The sequence below is a fragment of the Vipera ursinii genome (assembly GCF_947247035.1).
Source record: "Vipera ursinii genome assembly, chromosome: 11".
Classification (NCBI taxonomy): domain Eukaryota; kingdom Metazoa; phylum Chordata; class Lepidosauria; order Squamata; family Viperidae; genus Vipera; species Vipera ursinii.
This window is the reverse complement of record NC_139524.1, coordinates 3,240,066-3,255,142: the sequence shown is the minus strand read 5'-3', so window position 1 is coordinate 3,255,142 and position 15,077 is coordinate 3,240,066. Positions and strand designations below refer to the sequence as shown.

The following is a 15,077-nucleotide window of genomic DNA, read 5'->3' as shown; positions in this document are numbered from 1 at the left end:
GACAGGAGGGCAGAGATCCGCCCCGAGGTCTCTCATTTGTGGAGTTCCTCAGGGGTCGGTTCTCTCACCTCTCCTGTTCAACATCTACATGAAGCCGCTGGGCGAGATCATTCGTGGTTTTGGGGTGGGGTATCACCAGTATGCTGATGATACCCAACTTTTTCTTTCCACCCCGAACCAACCCAGTGATGCCCTCTCCGTGATGTCCCGGTGCCTGGAGGCGGTTCAGGTCTGGATGGGGAGAAACAGGCTTCGTCTCAATCCCGCCAAGACCGAGTGGCTGTGCGTATCGGCGTCCCGGGTTAACCATGTTATTCCACCTCTAATGATGGGGGGTGAGGTGTTACCCCCCGTTGATAGGGCTCGCAACTTGGGCGTCCTCCTGGATTCACGGCTCAATTTTGAAGATCACATAGGAGCCGTGACCAGGGGGGCTTTTGCACAGGTTCGCCTGGTGCGCCAGTTGCGTCCCTATCTGGACCGGGACGCCCTACGCACAGTCACTCATGCGCTTGTGACCTCCCGTTTGGACTACTGTAACGCTCTCTACATGGGGCTGCCCTTGAAGACCACTCGGAGGCTTCAACTGGTGCAGAATGCGGCCGCGCGAGTTGTAATGGGGGTTTCCCGATACTCCCATGTAACACCTCTACTCCGCGAGCTGCATTGGCTTCCGGTTGCCCTCCGGGTGAAATTCAAGGTGCTGGTTATCACCTATAAAGCCCTACATGGCCTGGGTCCGGGATATTTGAGGGAACACTTGCTGCCGGCATCAAACGCCCTTCGCCCAGTGCGCTCCCACAGGGAGGGTCTGCTCAGGGTTCCGCCGGTGAGAGATTGCCGGCGGGTGACACCCAGGGATAGGGCCTTCTCAGTGGGAGCGCCTGCCCTCTGGAACCAGCTGCCGGTGGAGCTGAGGACTGCCCCCGACCTCTGATCATTCCGCCGGGGCCTGAAGACCTGGCTTTTTCAGCTCTCGGGCCCAGACTGAGGAAGAATTTTTAATTTGGGGTTTTTTAACTGACTACAGGGTTAATTTAATACTTTTTAATTTGTTCTTAATTTTTGTATTTTGGATTTTTAATTCCCTGTAAACCGCCCTGAGTCCTCAGGGAATAGGGCGGTATATAAATATAACTAAATAAATAAATAAAATAAATAAATTTACTACTCCCGTGACCAGGGACTGGGCGTTATATAAAAAAGCCCACCAAATGAATATATTGGGGAACGTAGTTGCTTGCGTAGTTATGCTTTGTAGTAGGGTAACTGTTACTTGTGTATTCAGACTTGGTTTCACTTTTGATCATGCTGATACTTTGTAACTAGTAAACATGTTCTTTGGGGAATTTTAAAGCCGCCGAGTTCTGCTCTATCCATCTCTGTCTGTCGGAACCATGACACTGGGGAGGTCATGTAGGTAGGGGAGATTTGCCTAAGCAACTTGGGACCTTCACTGACAACTTCCCCATTGCCTGGTGGGAAGCTGTCAGGGAGCGTTGGAAATGGTCATGCGACCATGTGATGAAGTTGATGGCTGAACATCCCTAACTTTCCCAGATTTCGTTCCGCAGGAGTAATGAGTCCCTGCATGTGATATGTTAGCCTATTTGAGGAATCTTGGTTTAAGAAGTGTCCTATTGTACACTGCTTTGCCCAATTAAAGGTTACAAACAGGCATGAGTTTTAATACCGGATGGATGGATGGATGGATGGATTACATTTGTATGGCCACTTATCTCACCTAAGCTCTCAACAAACTACAATCCAATAAAAAAGTTAAAGATACATGGATAAAAATCAATAGCCTCTTGAAAACAAAAATAACCATGGTCATCAGCAAAGTCCATCCTTGCATCAAGCTGATCAAAGCCATTGTAAAAGCTCCCCACCATTGCCAATCCGCCAAGCTCAGTGGTGTAGCCATGTCGCTAGGGCTTTCCCGAAGTTTAGCAGGTTGGGGGGCAACCTAGGTTGTGGGGAGGGGAAGATATTACAAAGACCATGAAAATAGCCTCCATGGTTTTGCCTTTTCAGATAGGCAAGGCGCTCCAATCTTCTGTCGTTTGGGTTGTTTTTTTCTTCATTCATTCCAGGTCCACAATATTCTTTGAGAGATGGTATCTAAAATTCTGCCCTGATCGCGTTATGATGATTTTGGACTCTACTTGATGTAAATATTTTTTTCCCCTTTTAACAGGCCAAAAGAAGAGGCGCATCGCACACACTCAACTGAATCGAGAATCGAGTCGTTCGCACAGTGTGTTTCTAATTAAACTGGCTCAGGCTCCTCTCAATGCAGATGGAGATAATGTTCTGCAGGTAAGATGAAGGTCGGCTAGCAAACGGATTCCTTTCTTTTCTCCAGAGGACAACTTTTCCAAAAGTGATAATGGTTAGACCAGCAGCACAAGTCACGATCAAGCGTTGCTGAGGATCCTGGCTGCAGCAGATGCTTTCCTTAAAAGGAACTGGCTCCATTCTCAGCTTTATATATCTACGTGGAGTTGTGCTTCCTGATGGAAAACCACAATATTTCTTCTCTTGCAGGAGAGAGAGTTAATATCCTTGAGCCAGTTGTCGCTGGTTGATCTAGCAGGGAGTGAGAGAACAAACAGAACCAAAGCTGAAGGAAACAGACTCCGTGAAGCTGGTGGGTGCTCTGATAGCAATGAATGGGTGGGTGTCTCTTCTTCCAGTCAAGGAGACTCTGGAAGGTGGGCAGAGAAGAGCAGCCAAGAGGATCAGGGGGCTGGAGGCTCAAACGTACAGGGAACGGTTGCTGGAATTGGATATGTCTAGTTTAATGAAGAGAAGGACGAGGGGCCACAGGATAGCAGTGCTCCAATATCCCAGGGGTTGCCCCAAAGAAGAGGGGGGGTCAAGCTGCTGTCCTAAGCGCCTGAAGGCAGGACAAGAAACAACGGATGGAAACTAACCAAGTAGAGAAGCAACCGGGAACTAAGGAGAAACTTCCTGACAGTGAGAACAATTAACCAGTGCAACAGCTGGCCTCCAGAAGTTGTGGGTGCTTCCTCACTGGAGGCTTTTAAGAAGAGTCTGGACAGCCACTTGTCTGAAATGGTAGTTTCTCCTGCATGATCAGGGGGCTGGACTAGAAGACCTCCAAAGTCCCTTCTCAACTCTGCTGTGCTATTCTATTCTAATTCTAATTCTATTCTGGATTCAAATGGATCAGTTCCTTCAAATAAGCAGGATATACTCTTTTAAATTGCCTTTCCCAGCAGAAAGAATCAGGGCTGACTGACTGAGGGAAGCCACAAAATGACCACAGAGGCCAAGGGCCCACCAGAAATAGGAAAGTTTTTTTTAATATTCTTCTCTAGCCAGGAGGTTTTTCTGGCTCTTGGTTCTCTGTAGGTTTTTTCCATGTTATACTTATTAGAAGTGATAGATAAATCTTGGAGGAAAATTAATATGGAATTCCTTTAGTTTTGAAAAACTATCCAGATGGAGAATGTTATTTTCAATTTAATCCCAAAGGATGTGAAACATTCTCAGTCCCTGCTGTTACTAGGCAGAAGTAAGATAGCATCTTTGCCTATACATTATGGTACCTTCTAGGCCACCTTTTTAAAAAGATGGGTATGCATTGGGAAGATGGTTAGGGTTATTTGGGTGGAGTTTTCCTTATGAAATAGAATTCCTTTTTACTCACGTTTAACTTGTGGATTTTCCGCTGAGTTAGAAAATACAAGTTTTCTAGGCAATTGTATGGAAGTGGTTTGGCACAGTCTTCTAGATTTTTTTTGTACTTTCTAGTTTAGTCGAGAGTCTTGGGATTTCCTCATAGTCCAATGCTAAATCTGCCAAGATTGGCCTGGTGTAGCACCTGTTGTGAATCTTCCCCTTACACTTTCCATAATTTAGCTAAGGCTTTTGACCACTGTCCAAGGTTTAGCTAAAATGGTCCTTATATTGGAACTGGAAATTTCTCTCTCCCTATCCTTTGCCAACCAAGGATGTTGAAAGGGCGAAGTGGCTGTTTCTTTTTCATAGGAGAGGTAATCCCGTGTCCTTCCAAAAACAGGGAATTAAGAAATTCTTACAAAGATAAAACTGTTCCATGACTAGGCGTCATATCAGGCGGTGGTGAGACTAGTGCCATTCACTCTTCCAGGTAATATCAATCAATCACTGATGACATTAAGAACCTGTATAGAAGCTCTGCGAGAGAACCAAACGTACGGGACCAATAAGGTGTGTAGTTACCTATTTCTGCAGAGTTTTTCCTCCTTTCCTCCTGAGTTCCTCAACTCTGAGAATGTTTTGTTCCGCTTGATTCTTCAGATGGTCCCTTACCGAGACTCCAAATTGACCCATCTTTTTAAGAATTATTTTGATGGTGAGGGTAAAGTGCGTATGATAGTCTGCGTGAATCCAAAGGCAGAAGACTACGATGAGAGTTTGGTAATTTAAGTTTGTTGTTTAACTTCAGTTGCTTGAATCTACGAAAACTGGTAGCACGCTCTCTCTATACCTCACTGCTGAGTTAGCCATAGTTTACAGGAACTTTTTAAAATGCTGGAGTATTCTTCCTAGTCACATTTCAGAATATGTGTGCTGTTTATCAAATTTATATGGTCGGTCATCTCACTCTCAGTGGCAGACAATAAAATTAAAACAGTAAAAGCAGTTAAATGTTGAACATGGATAAAAAATAAAGCAAAATCCTGAGGAGAGATATTATATATAATACAGAGGTACCTTGGTACTTGGCTGCTTCAAAGCCTGTTGAATTTGGTTCTCTACGTGTTTTGACATGAAAATGTCCTAGTACTTGACCTTTGTTTAGTAGTCAGCGTGCTGCTATAGGAAGAGGGGGGACAGCGGTGGGGAATGGACAGGAAGTCAGCCATGCTAGGAAGGTTACTGACACAGGAAAAGGGACAGAGAGGCAGTTCTTCCCAGCTGAAGCAAAGGGCTTGGGACTCGTCCTTTTTACTACCCGTTGCACCTCCCAAAACAACGCTGAGTCCCAAGGTGCTACTGTACAGGCAGCACATGCTCCCTCTCTGCAGGGGGTCCCCAGGCGTGTGGAAATGGCAGCTTTTGAGAAACATTTACAAGAAAACAAGCTCAGAGAGGATCAAGCAATCCACTGTTCAAGTCTGAGCTACAAATATACTCTTTCATTCTTCTAATACTCTTTTTTTCCCCTAAATCTTGCTAGCAAGTCATGAGATTTGCAGAAATCACCCAGGAAGTGGAGGTTGCACGACCTGCTGACAAACCTCTGTGTGGACTAACTCCTGGTCGGCGATTTAAGAACCACGCTTTCAGAGAGGAGCTCTCCCGGCAGCTGGAAATCCGAGGTGGACCAGTTGATGGAGGTAAATCTTTAGGTTGGATGGCCCAGCTGAGACTAATAGCAATAGAAATTTCTCCTCCTAGCAATTGCCTTATGTGGTTCTCCTGCCTTTACTAACCATGCAGACTCTGATCTTTGTGGACTGCCACTCAACTAAGTGGCCTGTTGTTTATCTAGACAGAGGCTCCTTGGTCAGAGAATTGCTCCTGCAGAACTTCCCTCCAGTGCCTTCTTGTGAACTTCTGGACATCAATGATGACCAGACCTTGCCTCGACTGATTGAAGTACTTGAAAAGCGGCACCACATCCGGCAGAAGCTTTCAGAAGAGTTTGCCAGAAATGGTAAGTACTTGGCACCAGCTTGTCTTGTCCCGGCTGTAAGTGAATAAATTGTGATGTTCTTCATGGAAGGCAAAGCATTGAGCGACTGCTTACTGGAATCAGCAAATACGCAGTATACGTCTGAAAAATAGTCAGAAGAGGTGGTACGTCTTCCATAAAAAGAATTTGTGTTTGTCCAAGATCCAAGCCTGGAATTTCCCTGTTGTAACTGTTGTAAATGTGAGGGCCTTTGCATACTCTAAGGTTGTGCATCAGTTCATGCCCGTTTTTGGATTGGACACTTTGCTCACGGTCACTGATGCCCTCATGACCTTTCATCTGGATTACTGCAATGCACTCTACATGGGGCTGCCCTGCATTTGGATGCTTCAACTAAGGGAGAATGCAGCTGTATGGGTATTGAATGGGGCCGGATACTGGACACATAGAACATTGCTATGTGAGCTGTATTGGCTACCAGATGCAGCTCAATGTGCTGATTGCTACTTTTAAAGCCCTCTAAGGCTTGGGCCAGATTACCTGCGGGACCGTCTTCTCTCAGTCATTTTTACTCACCCAACTCAGACTGGCAGATTGGGCGTGCTACGGGTTCCGTCAACCAAGGAATGTGGCTGATGGGTACTAGGAGGCGTGCCTTCTCTGCTGTAGCCCCTGTCCTCTCCTTTCAGAAACCAGGATGACTGCAACCCTGTTGGCTTTTCATAAGGCCCAGGCCTGGAGTCCCAAATAATGTCAAGGACTCATTTCATGGTTATAGTAACATGGCAATAGTTTTACTCCGTGACAATATATATTTATTTTATATTGTTGTAATGTTTCTCTGAATAAACAGAATAACTTGTTTAGATAGACAGCTATAGAAATCAAACATCTTTTTCTCTTCTAGTTCTGTGTGTTAAGAACATGTTGCAAGAACTTGATGCCAGCATTGTATCCAAAGAAAATTTTGCACAAGTGAAAATAGCTGAAAGAGAGAAAATCATAACAGGACAGAAAAATGAGATTGAGCGACTAGAGAAGAAAGCAAAAACTCTGGAATATAAGGTTTCTATTTACCGTTCGATGATTAAGTATAGCACTCATTTGTAAATATCTCTGCTCAAAAGGAAAATCTTGAAGTGCTTGAAGTGCTTCTCCATTTGTTGATGGATTTTAAGATGGCAAACGTCTTGACATGAGGCAGACCTAAGGGGTCAGCAAGCTTTTAAGATAGTGGGCAACATCATGCAGTTCTATGCAATACCACAAGCGGTAACAAATTTTGAACACCAAAAGGGCTACCCCAATTTACCCAACAGATTTCAAAGCATAATCTTTGCACACTGCTTCTGTCTTGTGATGGTTGCTTATCACTTTTAAGTGTGTCACTTGCAACGTAGGATCTTGCTTTGCCAAAAAAAACAGAAAAGCCGTGCTCAATTTTGTGGAGGTGAGTTTTCAAAATAGGAATTGCATTGTAATCTCTCACACCAGATTGATATCCTGGAGAAAACAACCACCATTTATGAAGAAGAGAAGCGTAATCTGCAGCAGGAACTAGAAAGCAAGAGTCAAAAGCTGCAGCGTCAAGTTTCAGACAAGCGTAGGCTAGAAGCTCGTTTGCAGGGCATGGTGACAGAGACGACAATGAAATGGGAAAAGGAATGTGTGAGTACGACTGATTTACCGAACCACGGGGCTGGGAAGCAGCCCAGCGATTTCCTTTTCACAACAGGAGACGTAGCTGGAGGTGGCAGCAGTCTGGCGTTTCCATCTCTCTCTGTGTTGAGCCCCATGGGCCCGACACACACACACACACACATTGGGGGGAGGAGAACAAGGCCAGACTGCTGCCTCCCTACCAGCCGTTCCCCGTGGGTCCAACACACAGACACAGAGAGAGAGAGAGAGAGAAGGGGGGAAAGAAGGAGGGGGTCTGGCAGCGCCCGAGACTCCATATGCTGCTCAGAACCACCCCCGCACGCCCCATCTGACCGACCCACTCACCTTTCCAGCACTCTCTTCCTCCACTGCCGCCACGTGCAGTCCAAAGAAGGAACTTTCAAACTTCACAATTTTTTTTTCTGAACTACACGTGGCAGAGGAGGACTGGGAGCCGCAGGAGATGGCTGAAAGAGCCGCATGCGGCTCCGGAGCCGTGGGTTGCCAACCCGTGGTTTAACACTATCTCTGTGTGCTTAGTTTTTCCCACATAAGAGTGGGGATATTACACTGTAAATGCGAAGGTGTACAATGCTGCTTTGGGCTGTTCGTTAAGTGTTTCTGGGAATGTATCCTATGTTCATTCTCGCATAGGGTGCAAGTTGATCTTTCAGACTCATTACAGAAGGTTGAGGCTTTGTGTGGGCATTTCCTGTTTCTTTCTCGGTGATATTTTTCTCTACCAGAGAATACTTTATTGCTATAATTTATTCATACAAGACTCAAGTAAACAATTGGCAGCAATAATTTTAAAAAAAATTTTTAAAGGCCTACTAAAAACATACAGTAAATGTTGTAATTGTAGTAAATGTTCAGAATAACAGAGTTGGAAAGGATCTTGGAGGTCTTCTCGTCCTGTACCATTCCAGACGTGGCTGTCAAATGTCTTCTTAAAAGGCTCCAGTGATGGAGAACCCACAACTTCTGAAGGCGCAAATCATTCCACTGGTTAATTGTTCTCAGTGTTAGGAAGTTTCTCCTTAGTTCTAGGTTGCTTCTCTCCTTGATAAGTTTCCATCCATTGTTTCTTGTCTTGCCTTCTAGTGCTTTGGAAAATAGATTGCCCCCCCCTTTGTGGCACCCTTCCCCTTCCCCCCCCCCAGTATTAGAACACTGCTATCATGTCACCCCTAGTCGTTCTTTTCACTAGACTAAAAGGTAAAGGTTCCCCCGCACATGCGTGCTAGTCGTTTCCAACTCTAGGGGCCGGTGCTCATCTCCGTTTCAAAGCCGAAGAGCCAGTGTTTGTCCAAGGACGTCTCCGTGGTCATGTGGCCGGCATGACTGGACGCCAAAGGCGCACGGAACGCTGTTGTTACCTTCCCACCGTAGTGGTTCCTATTTTTCTACTTGCATTTTTACGTGCTTTCGAACTGCTAGGTTGGCAGAAGCTGGGACGAGTAACAGCCGCTCACTCTGTTACGCGGCACTCGGGATTCGACCCGCCAAACTGCCGACCTTCTGACCGACAAGCTCAGCGTCCTAACCCACTGAGCCACCGTGTCCCTTTTCACTAGACTAGACATACCCAATTCCTGAAATCGTTCTTCATGTGTTTTAGTCTCCAGGCCCCTAACCATCTTTGCTGCTCTTTTCTGCACTCTGCATCTTTTTTATAATGTGGGCAAAACTCGATGGAGCATTCTAAGGCTTTATAAAATGTTATTAGTACTTCATGTGATCTTGATTCTATCCCTTTGTTAATACAGTTTAGGACTGCATTGGCATTTTTGGCTGGTGCTGCACACGGCTGGTTCACATTTAAGTGATTGTCCACTAGGACTCCAAGATCCGTCTCACAGTTACTGCTACTGAGCCAGGTTTCACCTAATCTGTACCTGACCCATTTGGCTTTTCTTGCCCGAGTGTAAAACCTTGCTTTTCTCTACATTGAATTTCATTTTGTTAGTTGGGGCCCAGTGTTCCAAGTCTGTTCCAACGTAGGCGATAGGTGGAGTTGAAATGCTCCTGCAGTTTTGAGTTCAGGCATGTTGCCAAGTGCCCAATCACAAATTGTAAGGATGCTACCTATAACTTTGTGACCGGTTGTAAGTCCCTTCATTTAGCTTAGCACCACCAGTAACTTTGGTTGTTGAAGGAATAGTTGTAAATCGAAGACTTCCTGTATGCACATCTCCATTTTGTCTACTGTTCTATCCTAAAACCATTATGTACCTAAACTGGAAAGTAGTAACTTTTGCATTCCTTGAACTGTTCTCAAGTGCCTTAACGAAGGAGCTATTGAAGGTTTCAATGTGTTAAGAAGGTGCTGTTTTCCCAAATATATATAATCCTAATTCTTAATAGCCAGTTACAGCAGCCCACTAGTTTGGCAGGCATTTTAAAACTGGTAAAAGGGAATCCCATTTCTGATCCCATTTAGAGTTCTGATATCGTAGGAAGTAGCAAAACTTCTCAGAATCCTTATGATAGGGTTGGTATACAAAAATGTAAAATAAAACAATAAAAACCTTCCTCATCACTTTCTCTTTATCACGAATATTTTTCATTTGGTACTTCTGTAATTCTTTGTGGTCCATTTCTGTTTTAAAAATCCTAAATAATAACTTGGGACTTCTTGCTGCTAATTTTTAGTTGCCAGGTAGGAACATATATATATTTTTTTAAAAAATGCTTACTCTTTGGTGGAAAAGCCTTTTGTTAACCCTTTATCTAAATTAATGGCACTTTTACATGTAGATTGAATTCAGTAAAATTGGGAACTCCACCCTCCTTTTATAGCACCAGATTCCTCAAGATTCTCTTGTGTTATGGTAGCCCAATTTTTCTGCTTTGGGACAGTGGTGGATAAAATTAAGTTTTCTAACCAAGGCCTTTCAGTGACTAAGTTTAATGTACTCTAATATTTTAACAAGACAAAATAAAACTCAGAGCCACCTAAAATAAAACAAGATGGCTGAAAATTTGCCCTTCTTTTTGTCGTTATGTTGCTGCATCCCTGCTTGTGCCTAGGCAGTTGTTAAAGACTTGAAATAGCACTGCTGAAAATTTAGCCATTCAGTAACTGTCAACCAGCAAGTATACCTTAAACCAGGGATGAGCAACAAGTTGCCATTCAGTTGTTGGACTGTAGCCTTTGTCTTTCGTCATGGTGGTAAGACCATGATTGGGCATTCGATAATATCTGAAGAGGAATTTAGTATTGCCAGTTTATTTTAAGACAAGTGCAGCCAGCATTTCTGAATCATAGGCTGCATTTCCTTGGGATACAAATATGTGGCAACGACTGGAATTAGTAGGTGTCAATCCATGCCTTAATTTTCTGACAACTAGTATGTGCTCTTGTTGTTGTTAGCTGTGAAGTCGTGTCTGACCCATCGCGACCCTATGGGCAACGTTCCTCCAGGCCTTCCTGTCCTCTACCATCTTCTGGAGTCCATTTAAGCTCACGCCTCCTGCTTCAGTGACTCCATCCAGCCACCTCATTCTCTGTCATCCCTTTCTTCTATTGCCCTCAACCTTTCCCAGCATTAGGCTCTTCTCCAGTGAGTCCTTCCTTCTCATCAGGTGGCCAAAGTGTTTGAGTTTCTGCTTCAGGATCTGGCCTTCTAAAGAGCGGTCAGGGTTGACCTCCTCTAGGACTGACCGGTTTGATCTCCTTGCAGTCCAAGGGACTCGCAGGAGTCTTCTCCAGCACCGTAGTTCAAAGGCCTCAATTCTTTGGCGCTCAGCCTTTCTTATGGTCCAACTTTCAGAGCCATACATTGCAACTGGGAAGACCATAGCCTTGACTATACACACTTTTGTTGGCAGGGTGATGTCTTTGCTTTTTAGTGTGCTGTCTAGATTTGCCATGGCTTTCCTCCCCAGGAGCAAGCGTCTTTTAATTTCTTGGCTGCAGTCCCCATCTGCAGTGATCTTGGAGCCCAGGAAAATAAAATCTGTCACTACCTCCATTTCTTCCCCATCTATCTAAAATTACTTTGAAAGAAAAATATCTCTTTATTTTTGCCCATTAAAATTACTGGGTTTACTGTTTTCCTGCAGTTTGCTATAGTAACATAGTTGATCATTTTTCAAAATGTAATATTTCCTCAGGCATCTATTTCACTTTAGAGACATGTCCTTGCAATCAAAAACTCATCAGCCAGTTAATTTTGCGTTAGTTAGCAATACAGGGTGTAATTGTAGCCTTTCTTTACCATGCAGGAGCGCCGTGTGGCAGCCAAGCAACTGGAGATGCAGAACAAGCTTTGGGTGAAAGATGAGAAGCTAAAGCAGCTGAAAGCCATTGTCACGGAACCTAAGAGTAGCAAACCCGAAAGGCCTTCAAGGGAAAAGGATCGGGAGAAAGCTCTCCAAAGATCACTGTCGCCTCCTCCAGTACCTGTAAGCTTCTTGGGAGGTTGAATGGGCCCTTCTCTCTGCATACCTTCGCCCCTGTGGCAAGCGGCTCTGAGAAGTCCAAGTCCCGTGGCTGGGTGTCTACAATTCAGCCAGGACAATTCCCTGTCTGCCGTCTCCTTGAATTAGCTTTGAATCTTCCTATCCGTGCGTGTTTTCTCTTTCTAACTCTGCTTAGTATAGAGCAAACGGACACAGGCTGAATTCTACGAAGGTTTTTGGTAGCGTTCTTTTTCCTTTTGCCTGATTCGCTAACTGCACCTTTCTTCAGTTTTCTAGCAACTGTATCACTCACCTGCCTAACCACCATGATCTACCTGCCAGAAGCCAGCCACAGCTGCACAGGCGTTCAAATTCTTGTAGCAGCATTTCCGTGGCTTCCTGCATCTCGGAGTGGGAGCAGAGAACACCTACTCAGCACAGCAAGCCTCCTGGCAAGGGGGACAGTGGCCTCCCTAGAGCCAGGAGTAGACCGCAGGAGCCAGAGCAAGCCAGGCCCTGGGTTGTGTCAGAGAGAAGGCGGGGCATGTGCTGGACGGGACCCCCGCCGGCTTCCAGCACTAGAGGTCCCCTAGAGCTAGAAGAGGACTTTTGCTGCAGGGTCAGTGTTCTGTCTCCGCTGCGGTTGCCCCTGTGTGATTGGCTGGTGATTGTGGGCACTGCCCTTGCTAAGAAGCCTACCTCGCCATCACGGGAGCTGCAGACACACAGCAAGAGAACAGCTGCCATTGGTAGAGCTGTAGATTCCCACTCCCTTTTTAAAAAATAAGGTTAATCTGAACTAGCCTCTTGCTGCCCGGCCAGCTTTGTACTCTCCATCAAGACTGAACGGTCATCCTGTGAGGTCCTGTCCCCTGTTCTTGCCATTAATGCTTTCACATTAACTGATAATGCGTTTGTATTTACATATTTGTGTGCACGACAAGTCTGGGTAACTGAATTAAACTAAGTAGAAATTAGCTTTTCAAATAAATCTCAAATTACAAAAAACCGCTTACTTTGGACTTCAAAGAAATTCTGATGTCTTGCAGTGATGCCCTTAATAGTAAAGGCTGCAAGTCTTTATAAAAATAGTAAAAGCTGTTTAGGCCTGAAGGGGTTTTACTCCTTTGCAGCTTGGGAACTGCTCACTATTCCCTGGTTTTTTTCTATGCTCATAATAATCGTATGTAGAAAGTGCCCTATTTCGTATTTTATGTGCGTGTGCAGGCTGACCTTTGGATGGTTTCTCGGCCATCCCCCGCTATTCTCCATTTCTGGGAGATGCAGAGTGCATAAAAGCAGAGCCTTTGGGTCTGGCCTCAAAATGTGACATTCTTTTCTCTGCTGGTGCTTCTGATATCTTTGATTTTGCCTGCTGAAGCCTGGAAGGATCTTAAACTTCTGACCCAAATTTATTGGTAGGGGGCTTCAGCTAACCTGCAGTTATCAGTGTGTGCATGGTTTTCCTCTTCTTACATTACATTAAACTGGAAGTGTATATGGGATCTCAACAGCAAATGCTGCGAATTAAATATCTTGCTCAACTATTGATTAAACCCTGGAAGATGCCCTTCCCAGGGATAAGCTTAGGAAACTTGCCTACTCATTTTTTTTTAATTCTTTTTCTGATCTCCCAGAATGCTCCTCCTGTTCGCCTTCGTCAGCGACGGTCTCGCTCAGCAGGAGAGAGGTGGGTGGACCATAAACCCCCTTCCAATATCCAGACTGAAACAGTCATGCAGCCACACGTCCCCCATGCCATCATGGTTACCTCTGCAAACGAGAAGGCACTGGCAAAGTGTGACAAATACATGCTGACGCACCAGGAGCTGGCCTCTGATGGGGAGATTGAAACCAGACTGATCAAGGTAAACTCTTGTGAGGAGGGCAAGCATCCTGGGTGCATGCTGTATTGTGCATCGTATTTCTAAAGAAGCCCTCCAAGAAAAAGAGCTTGTTGACCACAAAGTACAGGTAGTCCTCAAGTTACAAATGGAATGGAGCTATGCTGCCCATTCCATTCGTAACTTGAGGATTTGTAGGAGTGAATGGCGTATCTTGAACACCATCGCTCCCTGCTTTCGCTCACGCATTCGCTAATCGAACGGGTGGGTTGTTAAGTGCACATGAGGTATCCCAGGGTGGGGAAGGCCATGGGGGGGAGGGGGCTGATGATAAAACACCAGCTGCTTCAGACCACCCAAGGCCTCCCATGACTCACTGAGCTGCCTCATTCTCCCCACAATTACTTTCCCCCTATCCTGCTACACTGGACTCACTTACCTTGCAAAGATCTAGTGAGCTGTCTCCTCTCCAGCTTCTCTGCCATGTAAGATCACGGCACTGAGAAGCTTCCAATTTTGGCACCCAAAGTGTTTGCAAGCTGAGCGGACACTTTGAGGCAGCGAAATCGCTGGCCCTAAGCACCCACTTGGCTTGCAAACACTGTGGGCACCGTAATCTCGCATGGCTTCAGTGCTGAGAAACTTCCAGTCTCTGTGCATCGCTCCCGGCCTCCATTTTCAACGTCCAAGGCCTTGAGGAAAAGCCTTTGCTGCCGAAAATGGAGCTTTGGATTGACGCATGCAGAGCTCCAGGTTGATGTGTGTGTGGCCTTGAGGACACATGACAATCCAGAGCTCCGTTCTCGGCAGCAAAGGCTTCTTGCAAAGATGGCAAAATGTTTGCAGACGGAGGGAAGGCTTTAATGTTTCAGGCCTTCCCTCTGGAATTTGCAAGGCCTTTTGCCGCAGATCTCATCCAGGCCTCCGTTTGCAGAGAACAGAGACCTAAAGTACCAAAAGATCCTGTGAGATCTTGCAGTACTTATTAGGCCCCCATTCTCTGAATGCGCCGAAGTCCTGAAGCAGTGAAACAAGCCAAGAAACGAAGTCTCTCTATGTCTTCACAAGGTGAGTATCCACAGGGGGGAGGGAATAGCCAGGGTGAATGTTGCCGTGCCTCTGCAGTCAATCATAAGGGTGAATGACTGCCATTGTGCTGTAACATTTGTAATTTTGGGACTCGTTTATAAACACAAAGGGGTATTTATCACATGTTCGCTAAGGCGGAGGTCCCCAATCTTTCCAGGTTGGCAGCCCAGAGGGAAATGTGTGCATACGCGCATGCGCAAATGGGCACACACATCTGCAGCACCCATGCTGGCACCTGCACACATGTGCAAGGCCGCTAGTGCCCATGTGACACTGGCGCAGAGCTAGCACCCCTGCGCATATGCAAGCAAGGCCACTAGCGCCCGTGTGGCAGCGCTAGCATGAGTGGGAATGGGAGTCCATGCACACGTGTGCGCACTTGCCAGCCATCCCCGTGGCCCATAGTTGGAGGCCCCTGCACT

At 45.7% G+C, this 15,077-nt stretch overlaps 1 protein-coding gene across 1 annotated transcript in view; it reads left to right on the top strand.

Moving 5' to 3' along the window:
* The window catches only part of KIF23 (kinesin family member 23), a gene marked incomplete at its 5' end in the record, with an annotated part of 28,390 nt that overhangs the window by 10,833 nt on the left and 2,480 nt on the right, over positions 1–15,077 (top strand). Inside the window, 11 exons of the mRNA XM_083371733.1 lie at positions 2,201–2,322; positions 2,551–2,653; positions 4,142–4,221; positions 4,312–4,431; positions 5,195–5,354; positions 5,510–5,674; positions 6,561–6,718; positions 7,148–7,321; positions 11,546–11,725; positions 12,012–12,341; positions 13,360–13,590. Of these exons, the coding sequence (XP_083227859.1) occupies positions 2,201–2,322; positions 2,551–2,653; positions 4,142–4,221; positions 4,312–4,431; positions 5,195–5,354; positions 5,510–5,674; positions 6,561–6,718; positions 7,148–7,321; positions 11,546–11,725; positions 12,012–12,341; positions 13,360–13,590 (1,823 nt within the window). The remainder of the gene's footprint in view (positions 1–2,200; positions 2,323–2,550; positions 2,654–4,141; positions 4,222–4,311; positions 4,432–5,194; positions 5,355–5,509; positions 5,675–6,560; positions 6,719–7,147; positions 7,322–11,545; positions 11,726–12,011; positions 12,342–13,359; positions 13,591–15,077) is intronic.